At 52.6% G+C, this 22,243-nt stretch overlaps 5 protein-coding genes across 5 annotated transcripts; 3 read left to right on the top strand and 2 right to left on the bottom strand.

Moving 5' to 3' along the window:
* Positions 1–45: 45 nt before the first annotated feature.
* On the bottom strand, positions 46–5,097 carry N0V96_005016 (uncharacterized protein; the record flags this gene model as incomplete). The annotated part of the gene is made up of 2 exons (XM_053198997.2): positions 46–5,019; positions 5,092–5,097. The coding sequence occupies 2 exons, from the start codon at positions 5,095–5,097 to the stop codon at positions 46–48; spliced, it is 4,980 nt and encodes a 1,659-aa protein (XP_053043576.2).
* A 4,432-nt stretch (positions 5,098–9,529) lies between these two features.
* On the top strand, positions 9,530–12,266 carry YOR1_2 (ATP-binding cassette transporter yor1; the record flags this gene model as incomplete). Its single annotated transcript, XM_053198994.2, is given in 2 exon segments — positions 9,530–9,538; positions 9,555–12,266. 2 exon segments carry the CDS (start codon positions 9,530–9,532, stop codon positions 12,264–12,266), a joined length of 2,721 nt encoding a protein of 906 aa, XP_053043573.2.
* Positions 12,267–14,067: 1,801 nt separating this feature from the next.
* LST8 (TOR complex subunit lst8) lies at positions 14,068–15,246 on the top strand (the record flags this gene model as incomplete). The annotated part of the gene is made up of 4 exons (XM_065757283.1): positions 14,068–14,089; positions 14,175–14,196; positions 14,272–14,767; positions 14,830–15,246. 4 exons carry the CDS (start codon positions 14,068–14,070, stop codon positions 15,244–15,246), a joined length of 957 nt encoding a protein of 318 aa, XP_065614052.1.
* Positions 15,247–15,551: 305 nt separating this feature from the next.
* On the bottom strand, positions 15,552–18,119 carry CEX1 (Nuclear aminoacylation-dependent tRNA export pathway component; the record flags this gene model as incomplete). The annotated part of the gene is made up of 6 exons (XM_053198992.1): positions 15,552–16,962; positions 17,012–17,385; positions 17,438–17,584; positions 17,635–17,745; positions 17,801–17,938; positions 17,997–18,119. 6 exons carry the CDS (start codon positions 18,117–18,119, stop codon positions 15,552–15,554), a joined length of 2,304 nt encoding a protein of 767 aa, XP_053043571.1.
* Positions 18,120–20,951: 2,832 nt separating this feature from the next.
* Positions 20,952–21,706, top strand: N0V96_005012 (uncharacterized protein; the record flags this gene model as incomplete). Its single annotated transcript, XM_053198991.2, has 2 exons — positions 20,952–20,966; positions 21,014–21,706. 2 exons carry the CDS (start codon positions 20,952–20,954, stop codon positions 21,704–21,706), a joined length of 708 nt encoding a protein of 235 aa, XP_053043570.2.
* Positions 21,707–22,243: the final 537 nt, after the last annotated feature.

Here is a 22,243-nt window from a genome sequence, read left to right as displayed (position 1 = left end):
TGTCGAGCTAGATAGAACCAGATCCTCTCCTTTCACTCCCTACATCTAGGGCTCATAGAAGCATCTCAAGGCCTCTGTCATGATATATGCTAGATCCTCATTCACTCTGGGAATCATGATGTCAAAGTGTTCCCCCTCAACAATGTGCCGCCTCACTCGTGGCCCTGCTAAATCTCGCCATTCTTCTGTGAGCCGGTCTATAGATCTTTCCGGTCGTGGTTCCTTCAGCCATGCTATATGAGCACCGTTGATAGCATTGCCGGATGATCCATTGCTCCACTCCTGCGCTTTTTGCAGAATCTTGGTCGGGAACAGCGAGAAGTCACCTTTTGACGACCAGACTAACTGGAATATCGCTGTATTCTTCTCCTCGTTCACATAAAGAGGTGGAAGTTTATAGGCGCTGTTCATGAGAATGAGGCGCAGCATGTGGTTCTTCTGCCACTCAGCCATGCTTGACGAAACATGACCTCCAGACCATCCAAAGAACCCCGTTGCCTCGAGATGCCCAACCGAGATCGCGTCAGGACCTGAACACAGATTAGGCGTCAATTGCGCGTACGACTCTATCACGAGAAGTCCCGAAACTTTGTGCCCCAATTGTATGATCTGTCTGGCGCACTCGTATGCAAGACGTCCTCCAATCGACCAGCCACCGAGCAGATACGGTCCCGTTGGTTGGACACGGAGAATTGCCTCGACGAATAGTGAACAGTACATGTTCATTGAGATATTGGGCATGGAACTCATGCCATGAAACGGGGACTCGAGGCCGTAGACCCTCGTGTCGGTCTGTTGAGATAGGTTCGGTGGAAGCCCTGCGTACACGGAGCTGCTTCCAGAGGCGTCGGGAAGGAGGAACAAGTTGTGTTTGCATCGACTGGAGCCTTGCAAGAGAACAACTCTACTCGAAAGCTCAGCAATCACAGAGTGACGTGTTGTATCTGGTCCCTGGGCGATATTTGCCGTGGTGGCGCTGTGCTTCTGGGCGACAGCTCCGAAGCGCCCAGGCCTTACATTTGCGGGATCAATCTCCCCGCAGAGTGAGGCAACATCGATCACAGTTTGTGCCTCTAACAGAGCGAGCAATGGTATCTCGACGCCTAGCTTGACTCGAATGGTATCTGCTATGGTAGGAGCCACCAAGGAGTCGACACCCAGGTCGGCTAGTGCAGTATTCTGGTCAATCTCATCAGGGTCTGCGTGTGTTTCTGTGGCCAGTATCGAGATGAGTGCGTGTATCAAGCTCGTCGCACTTGCATCAGCGGCTGCCTCACTCTTATCGAGTATCAGGCTCTTTGGATGGGAATGGTGGGCTGAATCTGACAATCTCGTCGTAGATGTGATGCCCTGATTGCTGGACTCGCTCCTGTTCATCCGTGCCGTGGCGTCCTCATAGCCTTTACCACTTTGGCTTTTGGTTTCCGGTCGTTGTTTCAGTCTGTGGAAACGCATGCCACTGATAGCTGCCACCGGGCACATGTCGTTCTCCTCGTCGAATATCCTAACGCTCATGATGACATCGCCTGATCCGTCTGATTCTCCGTGGACATGGCAAGCATACATATTGTTGCTTCGCGGACGCTCCCAGAAATCGATAGCAGCACACTCGGTGAGAACATGTACCGCTCCGGGATCAGCAGCGACATTTATGTTCACTGTGAAGCCAGCGGCCTGCATGGCACCGTCTAACCAGACTGGGTCGATCGCGTACTCCCGATTTCCGGCTCTCGCTCTTGATCTTGTTTGAAGCTTCGCGCAAGCTTCATAACCGACAGGTGCTAGCGTGATGTTCTGGAGAACATGGTATTCTGGAGAATACTGCATGACGGACGTCCACATCTTATAAATCATCTGGCCATTGAAGTGGTTGGCGGCGGTGTTACTCTGCAGCTGATTCACACGAGAGACGGCCCGGATGAGAGAGCGAGTCGTGTGCTCGCCTCTGATACCATCGGTGTCTTCAATCACTCGCAGAATGCAACTTGCGTGATGAGTCTGACGCTCGCCACCGCTGAAAGTAACAGCGAATTCGGGGGCCGCAGTCCGCTTTTCCAATGTAGCCTCAAGAGTCTGAACTGGATTGTTGGTAGTGTCAATGTCAATGTCGATTGTGATAGCGGCGATCAGGTGTAGTGATCTTAGCCCGATGGACTTGAGGCCCGCTCGTTCGCCGGTCCTTTCTAGCACTGCGGCAAAGGCCATATCGACCAGAACGCCTGCCGGGCATATGGCCTTGTTGCGGATTGCGTGACCAAGTATGAGACTTCTTAGCGGCTCTTTTTGGAGATTCGTAACAATACGTTTCTCCATAGCGTGTATGTCGTCTTCTAAGTTGAGGGTACATTCAGACATAGGTGTATCCGGTTGTGTAGATGAGGAGGATGACGATAATGATGGTGATGATGAAAGGGGATGACGACTTTCTGCTAGGGGAATCCAGAAATTCTTCAGCTCAAAGCCGTAGGATGGTAGCTCTGCCAGGCTTCCGCTCTGTTTCGTCGAACCATGATATCGGCTCCAGTCAACGTCAACCCCGGAATTGAAAAGTCTAGTCATGCTGGAGGTAATAGCTTCAAGACATCCCTGACTTCCAGTTCCCGTAGCTTCGAGAACCTCGGCCACGCTTTCTTGCCCGGGGGCGATGTTTGCCACTGTCATGTCTCTGCACATTGATGTTGGTGAAATAGTCAGAAACATGGTTTTTCGACCAGAGCTGAGTGCCATCGCAGACTCGACGGCGTCGGAAAACAATACAGATTGGCGGGCGTGTCTGGTAACATGCTCAGACCATGACGGGCAAGCATCAATCAACGATCCTGTCACCGTCGACACAAAGTTGATCTGTGGTTGACTGGAAAAAGAAGCTTGCTTACTAACTTCAAGCAGATTCTCCAGGATCCCATTCATCTGACCCGTGTGGAAGGCGTATGGTGTCTTGACCAAGGCACTTTTGATGCCATGTGCCTTGAGACGGCTTTGCAACTGCAAGATACTGTCGAGTGGCCCACCAACTACAGTCTGTGTTTGCGAATTCTTGCATGAAACCTCGACTGCGTGCTCTCCTAGGAACGGAGTGAGTTGTTCCTCTTCGGCCAACACAGCCAGCATTCGGTGGGTATCAAGCTCGCAAGATTCTTGCACTAAGCCTGCACGTTTGCCCACGAGCCAAATGGCATCCGCTGCAGGGAGAACGCCAGACAAGTGGAGAGCCGCATACTCTCCCAGACTATGTCCAAGCACAGTCGCGGGCTGAACGCCCCAACTCTTCCACATCTTGCTGAGAGCAAGCTCGAACACGACGAGTGCGACCTGCTCTAAAACGGTGCTCGGCGAGGCTCGTGCTGTATCTGGGGTAACGAGATAATTCAAGACCCCGGAGAAGCCTAGGGACTCACTGAGTTGGCTGTAGTCGTCCAAAGCTTCCCGAAACGCGATGTTGCTGTCGTACAACGACTGAGCCGACCCAGCAACTTTCCCTCCCTGCCCAGAGAACACGAAGACAATGTGCGGCGCTTGTGGGGTTTGTCGAAACTGAGGCGATGCTTCACTCGTGTATCTGGAGTCGTCACGGAGAAGTTTGATAACCTCCGTCGTGTTCCTAGCCCTGTATGCGGCGCGGTATGGAAAGTGACTTCTTCGTTCACATGTGGTGTAAGACACATCATCAATCGAAGCAGAGGGGCCCTTCCCAAAGAATCGAAGGAGTCTCATTTTGTTGGTTTGAAGAGCGGAATAGCTCTTGCCAGAAACCACAACAATTCTGTACTGTGGTCTTGTTCCATTGATCTTTTGGTGGGGTTTGGTCGATTTTGAGTGTTTCTTCGAGCCCTCCACAAGTATACTGGTGTTCCCACCAGCTGCTCCAAAGCAGTTGAGTATGATAGCTGGTGGGTATTGACGTTGTTTAGAAGGGTTTTCGAGTAGCTTCAAGGGTTCAGGTTTCGAGTTGATGACCATATCCAACTCTCCCAGCGGAGGGAAATTCTGGTTCAGTTCCGTCCTGAGCCCGATATGTGGAGGAACTCGGTCATGGCGGATCATGAGCAGCGTCTTGACCAAAGCTGATATGCCCGCTGCACCCTCGCTGTGCCCAATGTTGGCCTTGATGCTGCCGATTCGTAGTTCGCTGGCTGGTTTGTTTTGTGAACCCTTAGGGCGACGACGCGGACCTCCAAGAACAGTCGCTACGGCTTCAACCTCTGCAAGATCGCCTGCCTGGGTCCCGGATCCATGTAGCTCGACATAAGCCACATCTTCGGGTTGTCTCAGCGACTCGCTTAGAACACGACGAAGTAAGGACTTCTGAGCTTCTGCAGACGGGCGGGTAATGGGAATCATGTCCGTCGAGTGATTCGTGACGATGCCCCTAATGACACCATGAACCATGTCCCCATCTCTTCTTGCATCGCTCAAACGCTTCAGAATGACGACGGCCACTGCTTCAGCTCGCGTGTAGCCGTCAGCTGTAGCGTCGAAGGTCTTGCAGGCTGTGTTTGAAGCTCCCAGAAATCCGCCGCAACGGAGACCCGCGTACATGCCGGCATCACCATGACCCGAGATGATGCTGGCCCCGCCAGCAATAGCCATGTTGCACTTGCGTCCCCGAAGAGATTGCACGGCTAAATCGAGAGCCATGGCACTAGAGGAGCAAGCCGTGTCTACCGAGACTGATGGGCCATCCCATCCAAAGAAGTGATTCAGACGGCCGGGCCCGAAAGCGCGCAGACCCCCTGTTACGTAGTATGGATCGTCCTGCGCCATGTTATGTTCGCGCCAGTCATCGGTAGCCTGTCCGACAAACGTGCCTACATGCCGTGTATGGATATCTTTGTTATAGCCTGACATGTCCAAGGCCTCCTGCGTCGTGAGGAGCAAAAGCCGCTGTGATGGGTCTGTCTGCAAAGCTGCTCTGCCCGACATGTTGAAGAACTTTCTGTCAAAGTGTCCGGCTTGTTCGATGAAGCATCCAGTGGGTAAGATACCGCTATATGTGCTAGAGATTCTTTCACGTGGCATCTAGATAATGAATCAGCAACAGGCCAGTACAAGTGTTAAACATGACCTGACTCACTTGGCTCGAGGTATCACGGCCATCGCAAAGTACATCCCACAGCTCGTCTACGCTTCCAGCCCCTGGAAACCGACCAGAGTAGCCGGTTATCGCTATTAGATTGCCATATTTCTCTTCATCGCTCTCCTCTTCGTCGCTATCACTGCCACCGTGGTTGTATTCACTGGTGTTGTCGCCTTTCCGTTGGTGTTCAAGAAGGGCGGGGCTAGAGATGCTACCAAGACCGAGCCCGACATTCTTCAGGCGACGGGCAAATGCACTCCACTGAGACGCTGGACTAAAAGCGTACAGATCTGGAAGAGATTTGACTGGCTCGATTTGATGTGCAATCTCTTTTGCTACTCGTGATGGACAAGAAGGCCGCTGTAGAATGTCGCGGAGTGCCTGCGGCAATATGGCCCGCAATGAGCTGCCTTTGAATACTTCCCCGGTGCTAGATGAGAGAATAGTGACATCAGATTGAATTGGTAAGTCGATAAGCGGAGAATCTCCTAGGATATCTTCATAACTGGAACGAGTTGTCATCAGTACGTTGTCCCCGCTCACATATCGTAGCCACTTTGAGAAATGAGCCGCGCATCCTTACCTTGATTCACGAAGGTGTTCTGCATGATACGCAGCAAAGATTGGCAGGTCTTTTATCGGCGTATCACAGAAGGTCTTCAGGCGTAGTTGACTTAGTGTTGATGGCGGGCCTGAGATGACAGACCACTCTTCCAGCTCATAGCTCACATATGCTCTCTTGTAAGCCGGTATATTCTGATGGCGCATAGTGTTAGCTTTTAGTGATCTTCGCCGATATTTTCCTTGCCATGGTGATTGGACTGAGACGATTTCGAAAGCTACACCTATTCTCTTACTTCATAGTCTGCGCAATGCGCCATGGCGGCGATGCAGTCTTGTCTTGGTAGCTGAACTGCAACAGCCCAGACTGAGCCGGGACGATCTTCCAACTCCCGAGACCGTTGAGTAGCAAATTCCGTTATACGCTTCACTATTCTCAATATCTCCAGAGTAAGATCGACGAGGTGTGCCGTATCTCTTGCCACCCCAACACTGCATGCGAGGATGAGCCCGATGCATTCACCCACTAGAATCTTGGGGCGAGTGTCATGAAGTATACTTGGGTCTTGTTGGCACTTCCTACATATCATCGGAGAAATACCCCATCCGTCAGTACTGGTGATCATGATAGGCATTGTTCGTTCAGAACATAAGTATAACTGACCAGATTAGTGAGCCAAGCTGTGATATACAGGGCACAAGGGCAGATGACATCGGATCTGCCTGGTAGGCAGTATTGCAAGCGACCATTTCTGCCCACTCGAGTACATTGTATTGCCCGCCCGTCACATCAGTCAGCCACTGCGTTGAGAATCTGTGCAGATGTGTCGACGAAGATATGGCTCTCCGGCGCAGGTACCTCAGCGATTCGCTGTAAGTGTTGACGCCCGGAGCCTGATCCCCGAAGTAGAGGATCGCATTTGCTGTCGAGCACATGGCTTGGTAGGTGCGCCGGCACAGCTGCAAGCGATTCGGTCAATTCAGAAAGTAGTCAATGTCGCGAAGCATTCTTGGGCATCGGGGAAGGAAGCTGCAGAAAGTCGAAAAATACACATATCGTGGATAACTTCAGTCAACCAGGTTTTCCTCAGTCTACCGGCAACTGCCACGCCAGGAGGGTGTGCTTAGATCTCGGTCATTTCGCAGCGAGTGCATGTTCCCCATGAGGAAGCGGCGGTGTATCTTGGTTGACCCCGTTCTGTTGTATCTCGGCCTCGGCCAGCTTCACTCCGTCGTTGAGCGTGTAACATTCAAGTCCGAATACCCTGGCTCGGTCTCGCAACCATGACATCCATGGAAGTTCTTGAGTAGTGTAGTGTAAAGGAAAGTTAAACTAGGGTCGGACCCGCACAGTCGGATCCGCGGATTCGGTGCGAAGTACGGATACTGCTCTTCCCAAATGACTCGTCAGTCGTCAAAACGGCTTCATTAACTTTAAAAAGTTGTCCAACCAATTGTGTCTCTATGCAAACGACACGGCTCGAGCTGCTGGTAATCCATGCTATTCAGCAGTGTCAGCATGTCCGACTTCTAGGACCAGGGACAGGGGGAAGAGACTTAGCGAACACCTCGCGTAGCCTACTGTGTACTGTACAATAACGCAGGTTTCTGAGATATGTACAGAGAAGAAGAAGAAGAAGAAGAAGAAGCGGCATGGAGCAGAACTCTGTTAGAAAGTCCACAGTCCGACTCCGCCGGTCGACTGGGATTAATCTGCCCCAGACTTCAAAAGGTGAGCGATGATTTGCATATATGACAGTCGGCTCCGATTATGTGGCTGACTTCGTCAGTATTTCTCAGTTCCTTTTTCACTTTTGAGGTTTCGTCAGTCAAGACGGCTAGTTGACAGACATGGTTTTCAACAACACCAAGACAGAATATTCGGAGGTGCACCAGAGCGAAGAGGGGTCTGAAGGCGAAGGTAGCTCAAGAATGCCGGCCCCGCCTGACCGCTTCACGCACTCTGCTTATCGCATGCTGATGGTATCGACCTTCTTGTGCTGTATTGTTTCTGTTGCAATTGGCTTTTTTCTGGGCACCTACGGCTTTAGCTTGGGTTCCAAGCAGACCTCGTGTGCCACAGAGCCGAAAAAAGTCGATTCTGCCACCGGGCTTGGCATGGCCACTATTGATGAGGCACCTTTCATCACCGATGGTATGTGATGAGTCTACTGCCGCCGTATCGAGAAGCTGACCAAAGTTACGCAGTGCCACTTGTCCGGAAGAAATTCGAGCACGACTCTTCTTATAACTTCACGGCTCCAGGCGCGAACCAGAAGTGGCTTGATCTGATCTCATGTAAGTCTCAGTCGATGCCACCCACTCATTCACCAAACTTCGAAGCTCGATGGCTTTGATTTCCATCTCCATGCCACGAGCGAAGACTGACCTTTTGAAATGAAGTTGGCAAGCCTTTCGTTGCGCTGAATGACCCGTCCAAATATGGCCTGCCGGACTACTTCCACAAAGACGCTCTCCAACCCGAGGGTCTGCAGCCCGTGGCCTGGAATGTTTTCCATCAGCTGCATTGCCTGGTATGACTCCACCAAAGAAGATGTCCCACGATAAAGCGTGCAGTCGTAGCTCACATGCTTGTGAACAGGTTTGCTTCCGCACCACTTACATGAAGTTGGCTTTGGACTTGGACGGCGGCTACGATGTCTGCACTCGCCAACACATTGAACACTGCCTCGAAAGTCTTCGTCAGGTAAGATAAACGTTGGAGGCCAGAAAAAGCCACAACTGCCCTACAATAAAATGTCAGGCTGACAAGCTGTACCTAGGCCACCATGTGTGCCGGAAACATGAATATGGAACGGTTTGAGTTCATTCACTACCCAGGTCATGATGACTTTGTACCAAAGCTGGTTGGCCAGCATGAAATGCATACGTGCCGTGACTGGGACGCCATCAAGGGTGTCATCAAGAAGATCAGGTCTGAGAACATTCCTGTGGACAAGTATGGCAAGCGTGTACCTCAACCGTAACCTCGCCATAGCTACAAGGCCCGGCCTCTTGAGCCCGTAAACTCGCTGATTTAAATCCGACTTCCATGGATTCACAATTTGGGCGTCCAAGGTTTATTTCGGGAGAAGCCCTCTGCAAGTGAGTTTGGGGCAATGGGCAGGATGTGAGAGCTAATCAAGATCCCTTATAATCATTGAGATGTAGATGGAACTACCATTCTGCTATTGCAATACGGCTATCTACAATGACTGCGTCGTTGAGAAATTTGGAATCCACTAACATGGAAAGTTCTGCGTATTTTGACTTAGTGGTTCAAGGCCGTTCATCCCGGACTTTGGATAGCTATTCCTCCGATTCTCGCTTCAGTACCAATTGCCCGTTACGCGACTCAATCTAAGTATGAGCATGTTACTTTCCGCAGTGCTCTATATTAACTCATAATAAACTCTCCTGACATGACTAGAGCACATGATTCAGGACACAGAAGTCTTATTGAGCCCTGACCCACGAACAAGGAGTGGACATCGTGACAGACTGGCCGACGCTTCAGCTTTCCTGCACAGGTACATTCGACGGTCAGTGGAGCTTTCAAATAAGGTTCTTGTCACTTAGTGTAGATGCCGCCAGGCCGACCGGGGGGGGGGGGTAATCAATGGACTAACAAAGTCTTTTATATTACTGTCAACCCCAGTCATAACTATCGTATAGTTTGCTTGGCTGATGCCGCCCCGGCTCGGGCCTACATTGACCTCGCAGTGAATGCTGAACCCGAGTCCGACGCTATCGACACTTTGGCTTCTCCAGATTCAGTCATTATCGCCTGATTAAGGCCCCAGATCTCTGGGGCTCCTGGTTGACGAGAAACCGTAAAGCAAATCTCGTCAAGTTCCTATCGAACAACATTTGTGGATCGTCTTTGTTCTTATGCTCCAAGTCAATGAGTGAATAGCTGGGCCGTGTTGAGCTCGAACTCTCCGACGGGATACATGCACCTCAATTCACAATGTGGTCCCGTATCTGTTGGGTGATTAGCCTGATGCTGTTCTCTTGGGCGCCGCCACCGCCGCCTGGTACAAAGAAGCTAGACGGAGAAGATATCATTGAATTCGACGATATCGATGAAAGCCCTGTAGAAGTCGATACTGCTTTCAAGGGCGTGCTGTCGGACTGGAAGAAAGCAGAGCCCCTAGCCCGCGGGCTCTCTCGATGTTTATACGACACCCCGACGTATCCCCAAGCACAAGGCCGTCGACTCGCCATCAGCCTTCTCAAATGTCTCCGCGGTGGGCTTCTGCTAGGAGGCTTTATCGAGCTAGCTGCTATGCTGACAGCCGCCCTTCCGCCTATCATCCTGCGCTGGCTTCTCGTAGCCTTACCAGAGCCTACCAAAGACGCAAAAGCCTCATCAGCAAACGGAACTTTGCAAGATGAACAGGAGGGCTACGACGCCCGGATTGCCCACAGCTACGCCCTCGTTGCAGCCATGGCACTTACACAGATGGCTGCTGGCATCCTCATTAACGCCTCGCGCTACAGGCTTGAAGGTGTCGGAGCCCAGGCAAAGGCTGCCCTCACGTACATCATCATGGACAAGACCTTCCTCGCACCGCCCTCTTCCTCCGCAATCACCTCATCTTCAAGAGGCCAAAAGTCAAAGAGAGGGGATAGGCAGCAAATCTGGAATTCCGGCGCCGTCTTTAATCTGGCATCCGTGGAAGCATCACGCATAGAGGATTGCATCAGCGGTATCAACGCTATCTGGACCGTACCGGCTAGCTTCGTTCTCGCGATCCCCATGCTGGCCACGAATGTAGATACTTCATCGCTAGGCGGCATAGTGGTCTTGCTTCTAGGCCTCCCCATCTTCACCAGCGTCGCTCTCCGCATCTGGGGTGAGCAGAAGGCTCTCAGCGGACTCTGCAGACGACGAGCAGCCTGTACACAGCAAGTGGTCCAAGGTATTCGCGGAATCAAACTCGCGGGGTGGGCTTCCCAGGCCATGGTCTTAAACAAGCTGTGCGGGATGAGGGTGGTGGAGATGGTGACGGCAAGCCGATTATGGCACAACCGCGCCATTCTCGAAGCGGCATGCGCCCTGTTGCCGACCTTGGCCTCAATGGCGAGCCTCGCCCTCTATGACACGTTCCACGCGGGCGTACCCGACCCAGCAAAGGCGTTCTCGTCCTTTGCTCTGTTCTTAGCGCTCAAACCGCATGTAAACCGCGCGGCGCAGGCCGCAGTGCAGTTACAGGATTTGCTGGTGGGATGCCGCGCGATTGAGCAGTGGTTAGAGACGGAGGAGCCTAGTGAAGCGATAGCAAAGTCTGCAGACTGGGCAGTCGATGTAGCCCAGGATACAGTGGTTTGCTGGCCAGCTACATCTGAGGATGACGATTTCGTCCTGGCATTTGATACCAAGGTTCAGGTTGCAAGAGGTGAGCGAGTAGCTGTCTGTGGCACCCCTGGATCTGGTAAGTCGTCTCTCCTCTGTGCGGTCGCAGGCCAAATGTGCCTTGATTCCGGCGGGTTAGAACTGGGCATCGGGTCAATGGTTGCCATGGCTAGCCAAACGCCATGGATGAGGAGAGGAACAATCCGCAGCAATATCCTCTTCGACCAGAAGTTCGACGAGGTTAGATATTGGAAAGTGATCAGCGCTTCGGCTTTATTAGGCGATATCGATAGAATGCCCCATCGAGATCTCACGATTATCGGCTCTGGTGGTCGAGGTCTCTCAAGCGGACAAGCTCAACGTGTCAGTCTGGCCCGAGCCATGTACTCAGATGCTGACATTGTCCTCATTGACGACTGTCTCCGTAATCTTGACCCTGCAACGGGAAAAGCTGTGTTCGAAGGCGGCATTTGCAGCTTGCTGGAAAACAGAACGCGCTTCATCGCAACAAACCAGGCTTGGTTGGCCCGCCGATGTGACCGAGTGCTGTGGCTCGAACATGGGCGTGTCAGTGAGCTGAGGTCTCTGGATACACTTGAACAAGATTTACCATCCATCGGAGCAGACGAACCCTCTCAGATCACGGCAACGCAACCACCACCAGGACAGCCCTCCTCGTATGCGGATGTAGCACAAATAGCAGGTCGAACTGTTACACGCGCGTCTGTTGTTACAACACCACAGGCAGACGTCAGAATGCGAAAATCCTTCGACTGGTACCTGGAACTCGTGGGTGGGCCAAAAGCAACGTCCACAGCAGCAGGTATTGTCTTTTGCTGGCAATTAACCGCCGCCGGCCTAGTGTTTTGGCTCTCACTGTGGACTTCTGATCGGTTGGGGCTGTCGGGCCTCGCATCAGTAGCAATATTTGCTGTGCTAGGATTTGGAGAGGCGATCCTGGCGTATGTGTTGTGCCTGAACATCACCAGAAAGATGTTGCAAGCGAGCCATAGCTTGTGGGAACGATCAATGAGACGTGTGGTCGGGGCACCCATGAGGTTCTTTCAAAGCCATCTTCTGGGAAGCATCATGGATCGCCTCTCCAAAGATGTAGATACGACCGATAGAGAGCTGATCGAGGCAACACGCAATGCCACACTCCATCTGGCGCGCCTGCTGGGTGGAGTTGCCCTGATGTTGGCGATGCAAATCAACGTATGTACCTTTCACATGTTCATGAAAGATTTGTGCTCACGGTCGTTCTTCTAGCTTGCCGTTGTCGTAGTGCCAGGCCTGGCCGCCGTCGTCATTATGATGCGCCGTTACGCTCCTCGTTTGAAGACTGTCCGATCTCGCGAAGCTGAGTTACGGTCCCGCGTGAACGCTGCATTCAGCGAGAGCGTGGACGGCGCCAGCTGCATCTCCGTTTACAAGGTCGAAACGTCGGCTCGTTCTCTTCTTGTCCAACGGCTGAACGCATGGAGCAGCATCCGCCTGCTGGCCGCCGCAAACCTACGCTGGCTCGAAGTGAGACTTGATGCTATTGTAGCCAGTACTATTGGACTCACAGGTCTTTTTGTCGTGACTTCCTCAGCTTCCTTATCACCATCCATCGTTGGTCTGATAATGAGTCAGGCATTGGTACTACCGGCATCTCTGAGACAAGGCATGAGGTTCTCGACGAGCGCCTTTCAGTCGATGGTTGCAGTCGACCGTCTTGCATCCTATGCGACCAGCTTACCTCGCGAGGGTGAGACGGAGCGTGCCTTGGGATACCGCTTTTCTCTCGAGGAATCGTGGCCGAATTCCGGGGAGATCGTTGTCCAGAACGTGAGTGTCTCTCACCGCCAAGAGCATCCCCAGGAGACATCCTCGGCCCTGCAGCAAATGTCGTTCACCATCCCAGGCGGTACGCATGTTGCGGTTGTAGGCCCTACAGGTGGAGGTAAATCGACTCTTGTCGCCTTGCTCCTTCGCCTACTTGATCCCACGATGGGTCACGTCACCCTGGATGGCATACCAATGGTAGACATTCCGCTACATGTCTTGCGGTCCCATCTTGTCGCAGTCCCTCACGATGCCGCCTCATTTCCCAATACTACTGTCCGAGAGACTGTTGATCCAAAAGGCAGTAAGTCCCGTGACGAAATCCTTCATCTGCTCTCGAACTTAGACAGGGTGGCCGGGCTGCATGGTCAGGCACCTCTCGTACTCGACGAACTTGTCGACGAGCAGGTCGCTCAAGGGACAGGGAGAGCACAACTGATTGCCTTGGCGTCTATGATACTTCAGAAGCCACGAGTATGTGTATTAGATGAGACACTCGGAGGACTAAGCGTCCAAGCGGATGTTGAAGTTACGAAGATGGTAAAAGAGACACTGAGGGGTACCACAATGGTGGCGGTCACACATCGCATGGAGGCTGCTATGCTTTTTGATCGAGTGCTCGTCCTTGACCAGGGCAGGATACAGGCTTTTGGAGACGTTATGGATGTGTGGAATAAGAGTGGGTTCTTTAGGAAGGCGTGTGACAGAGATGGAGTCACACCTGAAAACATTAGGAGAGTTGGGACAAAGAACTGAGTGACAACAGCAGTGGCCAGTAAAAAATGTCAAACAAGAAGTGCTCAACCCTGAATTGAAGGAAGGATGTGTGCTACTCCATCTTATCTCGTGAAGTACTTGCTTCGCTTGTTGAGTAGGTATCAACCGTAAGAATATTAAAGCCGAGTATAAACCTCAGAGTCGTACCTGTCCCTGTGTGGTGGTGAGTGATGGTCTGCATACCAAATTCCGAAGAAATCCCGACGCCAGCCACACCTCGGTGAGACCCCAGGTGTCCCCGGACCTGTAGTGGGGCCGCATTGTTAGGAATGTGAGCCGAAGCTCCAGTCGAGAGTCCAACCCAGCCGACTACCTATATTGTGGAGGGGCTTACTGGCGACTCTGCGCGCGCAAATACACCTCCCGATTTTTGGATGCGCCTTCCTCAATATTCGACCAACATCTCCCTTACACACATACATCATAACATGCGATAACTGAGGCCGAAGGCTTCATCACAGTCACCATGTCTGTGATTCTTTGCACAGGTGCGTGTTCTTGAGCCTTGAGGGCCATCTACCTCTTCTTCTATGTCGACAAAGGGATTGAAATCGGTCGCTAACCTTGTCCAAGCGGGTTACGACCACACAATCAGGTACGAAACGATCGGAAACTTGATCCCGACCGCTGAATAATTGGGTGTCTTTGGCTGACACTCCTCCGAATGCAGGTTCTGGGAGGCCCTTTCGGGCATTTGTTCCCGTACGATCCAGCACCCAGACTCCCAGGTCAACCGTCTCTGCATCTCTCCCGACAAGCGCTTCCTCGCCGCCGCAGGCCACCACACGGTCAAACTCTACGATATCAAGTCGACGAACCCGAACCCGCTGCTTACCTTCGAAGGCCACACTGGCAACATCACTGGCGTCGCCTTCCACTGCGAGGGCAAGTGGATGGTGACCAGCTCCGAGGATGGCACCGTCAAGATTTGGGAGACACGCAGTGGCCAGGTCCAGCGCTCCTACAACCACGGCTGTCCCGCCAACGACGTCGTGATCCATCCTAACCAGGGCGAGATCATCAGCTGCGATCGCCAGGGCAGCGTCCGTGTCTGGGATCTTGCCGAGAACAACTGCTCCCACCAGCTGATTCCCGAGGAGGACGTCTCGGTCTCAAGCGTCACGGTCGCCAGCGACGGCTCCCTGCTTTGCGCCGCGAATAATGGCGTAAGCTCCTCCCGATTGTCGAATAGATATGAAATGCGACACCAGAACTGACAAGCAAATAGGGCAACGTATTCGTGTGGCAGCTGCTCCAGGCCTACGACCGAACCCAGCTCCTTCCGGTAACCCACTTCAATGCGCACAAGGAGTACATCACGCGCATTCTCCTCTCGCCCGACGTCAAGAAGCTCGCAACCTGCAGCGCCGACCACACCGCCCGCATCTGGGAGGTCAAGGACCTTGAGCCTGCCCCCGACCAGGAGCCTAAGCCGTTCCCGCTCGAGGCCACCCTCACGGGCCACCAGCGCTGGGTCTGGGACTGCGCGTTCAGCGCCGATTCTGCCTACTTGGTGACGGCCTGTTCCGACCACTATGCCCGGCTCTGGGAGCTCCACAGCCAGCAGATCATTCGCCAGTACAATGGCCACCACAGAGGCGCCGTCTGTGTCGCCCTCAATGACTACTCCGAGTCTGCTAGATAACGATTTTGGTGGGTTTACTAGGGAGGGCACGTCTGCGTTGGTTGGTTCATTGGTCTACAAAAGGCTTTTTCTTCAATCATGGCTTGTAACTTTTCTTCATTATGACTTTTGGGGATTGGGTTGGCGGGGCGTCCAGGACAGTCCTTTGTATCGCATTCACAGATGAGGCTGCGGCCGTCTGCATTACAAATTCTCAATTGGCAGGCTTTACTGCTACATGAACATTACGTGCAAGATCGTGGTATCCCGCACCCCTTAACGCCAGAAATGCTGCAAACTGTGTCTCGTCTTGCCACGGTCACCACCTACCACCCATCTCCCCAGCCTTCATCGTCATCGTCGTCCTTCGGCTTCATGTCAATCTTCTTCGCTACCACAGGCTTAGCAGCCGGCTTTGACACCAAAGGCTTCTTCGCTGCTGTCGTTGACGACTTTGTGAGGCCCTTTGGCAGCGGCTTGCTTCCCCCAGTCTTCTTCTGGGATTGCGCCGCCAGCCAGCCGGCGAAATCTGGCTCTGCACCGTCATCAAATGGAGTTGCGCTGGCCGTATTTGCCTTCTTAGCCGACGAACTGCTGTTGGCGCTTGGCTCTCCCCAACCATCATCATCTCCCAGATCGCCCCAAGCGTCTCCGCCGTCATCTGCGGGTTCCGGGTTGAAGGCGTCTGCAACGACCGACGACGGCGTCCGCGACATTGGCGGGGGAGACTTGACCGCCTGGCGATGCAGAGCTGAGGCTGAAGACGTGGTCGGCCTCTTCGCGTCGGGGCCTGGCGATGGGGTCGGTTTCGGAGATGCAGCACCTGAGCCGTTGGAGGTCTGCATCTCACCGTTTGCAGTCGAAATCTTGTTGGTGAAAGAGGAGATCGCCCATCCTGCCCAGGACGAAGCTGAGGCCTCGTTGGGCTGAGGAGTGCTCATACGAGGTCCGCCGGCACCTTCTGCAGCCTGGGGAGGCAAAGCAGTCTCTGGCATATTGGAGGCGGCCTTCCTGACTTGCTTCAGGTAAACGTCCATCGTCTTGCTCGCCTGGTCACGGATCACCTTCTCCTTGTCAATCAGCAAGGGACAAACCGCGGGCATTATCCTCAAAGCCACGTCTTCGTCGGAGAAGCAATCCCCTGTGACGCCGAGAGCCATCAACGAGGCATTTCGGGCATGCACAAACGGATCACGCAAGGACCTGGTGAAGGCGGCGATGAGCACTTTGGCTCTCGAAGATGTTCCGAGGTTTTTGGCAATTTTCCCCAGACAAATTGTGGTGTTTGTTCTGATGCCTGGCTGTTCGTCGTTTGCCGCCTTGGCGAGGTACTTGAGTAGCTCTCCGTTGATGGTACGATCAGACAACTTCCCAATAATGACCAAAACCGACTTCAAAGTCTGCTCTCGGACAACTGGCGCCACGTCTGTGAAGCCAGTGACGAGCTGTGGGAAGATCTTGTCGTTGACCACTTTTTGCGTTAACCGATCGATCATCAAAGGCAGGCTATCGAGAAGGCAGACGCGGATCGCACGATCAGGGTTTGCGAATAGCCGGATTACGACGGGTGTGATCTTTGAATCAAAATCCTCGTTTGAAAGTTTGGCTGCAATTTTCATTACGACACTGAAGGCCTTCGGTCCGCCGCCGCCAAACTCAACCGACTTTATGAGCTCCGGGAGAATTTTCATCTTGAAAAAATCTTCTGGGAAATCGTCTGTCAGTTGATCGAGATCACTGTGTGGGTCAGTTACGTGCTCGGAATACTCGACGTGAAGAGACCTACTCGAGAAACGCATCTCTCTCACTCTCAGTCTTCACACCGAGATTCTCGATTCCCTCCGTCAGTTTGATTAAGGGGCTGTCGAAGAAAGATCCACTCCGCTGTCCTTGTTCTAGGAAATGGCCAACGCTAACACGCGCCTTCGGGTTTGGGTTGACGAGACGCTTGTAACTTTGTTGCATGGTCGGAGGAATGCTCTTTGTCTGGCCGGCTTGATCAGAGCCCATGAAGTCGCCGTTGAAGACTTCAAATATCATACATCCGAAACCAAACGAGTCCACAGCGGAATGCGGGCTCTTCTTGATGGCATCCCAGCCACCACGTGCAAGCTCAGGCGGCGCATATCGCCCTGAATCTGGGACCAAGCTGCCGTATGTCTAGGCATCGACGTTAGTAACGAAGTTGTCCAAGAACAAGGATGAAACCTACGTATATCACTGCTTCGTCGTCTTTCACGTTGCTCAAGACCTCAAACCCGCTCATCTTCCACTCTCCACTCTCAGATGTGTAAACAGAGCCAACCCTTAGGTTGCCGTGTATTGATGAAGCCTCATCGTTGATAAATTTGATGGTGCGCTGAGGAACGATTAGCCTTCCCACGAAACCAGATTGTCATCCCGACATACCGCAACGCTACTCAATCCCCATTTTATCGTTTCTGGCGTGAGGCTCTTTCTCTTCACATGCCATCGTAGAGGCACCACTCGCTCGGTCGCAATGTAAATGTATGTGTCGGTCTGCATAGACTTGTGAGACAAAGCTCCGTGTAAGGTAGTCAAGGGCCGTCCTAACCTCTACGGTATCCAACACCTTGATGACGCCTGGGTGTCGTAGGGTCCTCAGCTTTCGCAGTGCGTTCTTCGCCAGAGGCAGTCGGGACTTATTGGCGGCAACATCGAAGGAGAAAATACTGCAGTTGGAACCGTCTTCCTGTCAAGGGGTGTTAGATGTTGGGCTGTCGATTGCGTCGTCGGGTAGCTAGACATACTCGCTTGGTACCGTTATTCAATGTCCATATGGACTCGTCGATGTCCACCTTGTCACCAAAGCTATAGGGAAATGGTGGCCCCTGTGCAATGGCAGAGGCCACTGCTGACTTGAGGAAATTCATCTTGTTTTGCCAAACCCGGTGCCGTATTCAGGAAGCCAAGATCTGGTCAATCAGCAAATGCTGGTCTTGGAATTGTAGATTTGGCGGAAGGGGCAACGCACGCGCTGCTAGTGCTAGGCAGGGAGCTTCGGGCAACTTGGCGACAAGATAGTGGACCGCTGACACTGGAACAGGGGACCACGAGCAGCAGCTCATGCCTGAAGATCCCCGCGCTAGGCTATTTTGGATGGAGGGGTGTTACGGGTGATAAATGATCCGTTCGCCGATGTTTTGAGTGGGCCCGGATGCAAATCGATGGTGCCCCGTCTAGTAGGTCGTTCCGTCTGTTAACGAAGCTAGGCAAGGATTACCCCGAGGTCCTCCAGTGATTTCAAGCAAGCGACCTTCATCAACCTCCACTGAACGCAACGCGAGGCGAGAGCCTCAGCAACCCGACCAGCCTTGCGACTCGACAAAAGCTAGGTTTACCTTGAGCATTCGCACAACTACGAAGAGGAAACTTGATCACAACCGGCGCTCATAAGAAGACTCATTCATACTCACTTACCTTCAACCCGACCCCAAGGCTATTCCTCTTCGTAACCCATGCCAAAGTGTCGTGCGCTGGCGGCCGAAGGCGCGACTCTGAGGGAGCAGGCGGTTCTCCAACGGGTAAGTGCGATTTTGCTTCTCTAAGCCCTCGATTTCATTCCTCAACCCCGAACACACTTTTCTTACGCGCAGTGATGACTACTGGTAAAAGGTCCGATCGAAAAGGATTCTTCTGGGTTTGTTGTCTCATCTTGTTACCATTCAATGGCCGTTCTAGATGAATGAGCCACGTCCTCATCCTCGCAAGGCTCTCGCCAAGCGAAAAGCAAACGCGACAAATGGAGCTGCTCAAACAATGCAGTATACCAACCCAGGATCGGAAATCGACATGAACATGACCTCATTTTGGAGTTCTGCTTCTAGTTACCCAAACGGAGTAGGACCAAAGGCTCAGGCAGACAAGGAAAATGGTTCAAGATGAGACTACGAACCCGCTGTGGTCCCCAATATGAAGACCAAAATGACTGAAAAGACCTGAGCGCACACTTTATTTCTGCAACTTTCATCATTTGGCTCCAACTCGTTTTGCAGGACCTTCCGGGTCCCGTCTAACGTCAGGTTGAACTTTAAGCTAACCTTACTTCAGTAGAAACCCCTGTCATGCACCACCTCTGGCCACCTAATCTTCAAAATCCCAGACCATGAAGACAAAAGAACCCATCACCGCTGTGTACTCTTTGCTCGACACGTTGTTCTGAGATTGAATTGGGACGCACCACTCAGCTCAACTTCTGCCAACAGTTTCCCGAGAGACCCAAGCAGGCAATCTTATCAACGCATCTTCACTGCCTTCAGCACTTGGGCAACAGTCTTTCGTCATCGAGAGCAGGTCTGGCTAGGCAACAAAGCTTTCGAGATTCACGAACCCCGTTCCTTCGTCCGTGGAAACCCATCTCAGCAAGTTAATAGAATCGAGATATCTTCATGAAGAACCAGGCCGCGAGGAGATGGAGTCCTTTGGTCAGCAGTCTACAGAGCGGTGTGTCGAAGACGGTTGCAATTACAAGGCTCTTTATGGGACTCGCTGCCTTAGTCATGAGAAAATACGACATCAAACAGAAAAGAGAATTGCTCGAGTCAATGCTACGCATCTTGCTGCCGACTCATCTGGACGCGGTACTCAAAAGCCCCCAGTGGCGCAGAACCCATCGCAGAACATACGGCGAGCCAGAGATGACGACAAGTCGAGAAGCAGTCAGCCGCATTCTCGGGGCGGGAGTTTTCGAGACGAGCCAGCATACGCTTCTCAGAGCGCCCAGGACACGGTCAGAAGGACGAATCTGCCGCCAGATCTCATGGGAAAACTGGCTATGACAGCCAGAAAGACAGCGGGGACAAAAGCTCCTCCTAGGAAGCGCATGGAAGAAGAGACTCATCTAAGGCTCCACACTACTCCTACGCAAAGCCACACTCCTGAGTCTGGCTCACCGATCAACCATGAAGCTCTCCCTCCTGGCACGTTCAATCCTTTTCGACCACTTCTTAATCCAGTGCACTCGCCATCACAAGACCAGACGAAGCCACCCTCTGGCAGTACCGATACAACCCAGCGCGTATCGCAGGTGACTGCAACGGTTGAACAGGTGCAACCCAGGGGAAAGAAGTCATGGGGCTACAATTCGGCACGGGCTTCCTCAGGGGGATATCGACCCGGCCAAAGCTCTCGAGCATCTCAAGAGTCCGCGATGATGGCAGGCACCAAGAACCCGTCGCATATCACTCGCAATTCGAGCGCCCGACCGGATGCTGAAAGACACAGAAGTCAACTTATAGGAAGGACTTCCACTGCACCGTTGGCATCTGTGCTATCTGTGAATAGAAGCTTCGATTCGCTGCCTCATGTCAGTACTAAGAGTCTGCCGCCGATGCATGTGAAATCGGCGCCATCGGCATCACGATCAGCTTCGACAAGCAGATTCACGTCTTCGGCCGGCAAGCGGAGAAGGCTGGATAGTACCGACACGACATCCGATTCATCGTCGTCATTCAACTCTTCTGATGATGATCTTGATGACGAGATTGACGATGAAGCTCCAGAGCAAGCAAAGGTAGTCACCGGACATCCCCTTTCGTCCGCTTACCTTGGAGCCGCAGCAAATTTGAATGCTTCACATTCCACATCTTCGAGACTTCCTGGCGCCAACCCCGAGGCGTCACGTTCATATTCTCTGAGAAATGAAAATACCACTCGTCTGGGTGCAGTGTTTAGGCCTATTGTGCTCAGCTCTTCTTCTGACGAGAATGAAGATGGCAGACGTGAGAGAAGTGGAAGAATACGGCAGCAAAACGTTTCCAACGGGCAGAGTCAAAGTCACGTCCTTTTGTCGAATGGCACACTACGACAAGGCTCGACACTAGGGAGGGGCGACCAACAGAATCGCAACCAGCAGAATCCGGAGTCCAGTTTCTCCCGCAAAACGAAGAAACTGACCTGCGAAGAGCGTCGACTCCAGCTCTGCGCCGATTTCGAGTTCACCAAGTTCGACGCCATGATATATAGCCAGCCCGACGCCACGAGACCTCCTCTGGGGGTGTATACTCTGGCTGCGCCAATAGAGACCTCGAAAGGAGCCTCGACATCTTGTGCAGATGACGGCCGCTTTCATATGAAGCTTGACCCCCGCATTCACTGGCCACATAATCGCAGCGACCAGTGGTACAAGTCAAAGATGGAGGAAATCAAAGCCCGAGGTGGTCGCAAGGCAAATTTTGGCAAAGCAGCCCAGCGCATGCGACAGCAGCGCTTGGCAGAAGAGCGCCAGGAAGAGGAAGATAAGTTGGGCGTCGCTCGAGGCGAGCCACGGCCTTGGTCACACCATAGGCACATGGACTTTGGTGATGTCCCTGAAGAGGAGTTGCCAATCTATGTACGCAGGAACGAGGAGTGGGTGCGGGGAGCGGCCTGGATGCGCAAGATGCATGAAGAGAGTCGGCGGAGAGACGCTCGTCGTGCCGCTGAGCTATTCAAGGAGCATCTCGCCTCAAATGGTCGGTAACTTGAAGTACGATAATCAGTGCAGCCGGTTGAGGGCTGCAAGTCTGTGTTACTACTCATCTTCACGAGCCATGGGAAGAGCGAGGACGGGACCGGGAATGCTCAGTATGGAGTTTGGGCTGCTTTTCGTTTCCTTATCCTATTTCATATCGATGATACCTTGATCTCGCCGTAACCCGGTTAGGTCTACACGCATAATTTCGGAGTTGTCAGGAATGGTATGGAGGAATCATATGTCCTAGGCTGTTGCGAACTTACCTCAGAGCGGGACTGTCTGGTCTTTCCGCCATGATGATTAGCAGTTGTAAATCATGCTCCAACCAGTTGCCTTGGTAGTACATAGACCACCTACGTAAACAGGACTTTGACACCCTCCAAGTTCCAATGTCTTTCCAGTGACCGTCGTCGTCTTTCAAAATTTTGATATTTTATTCGAAAGGCCACGTATCTTTTGTATTGAAAAGTTCAAGCAGAGCTGCGAGAAGATTGTTCTTACTTGGACATGGGATGAAAAGGTAAAGCGCGTGCCCGCCTTCGT

This window comes from Colletotrichum fioriniae (genome assembly GCF_027942845.1).
Source record: "Colletotrichum fioriniae strain IMI 355084 chromosome Unknown scaffold_5, whole genome shotgun sequence".
In the NCBI taxonomy this organism is placed as follows: domain Eukaryota; kingdom Fungi; phylum Ascomycota; class Sordariomycetes; order Glomerellales; family Glomerellaceae; genus Colletotrichum; species Colletotrichum fioriniae.
The sequence above is the reverse complement of the archived record's forward strand: the minus strand, read 5'-3'. Positions and strand labels throughout refer to the sequence as shown.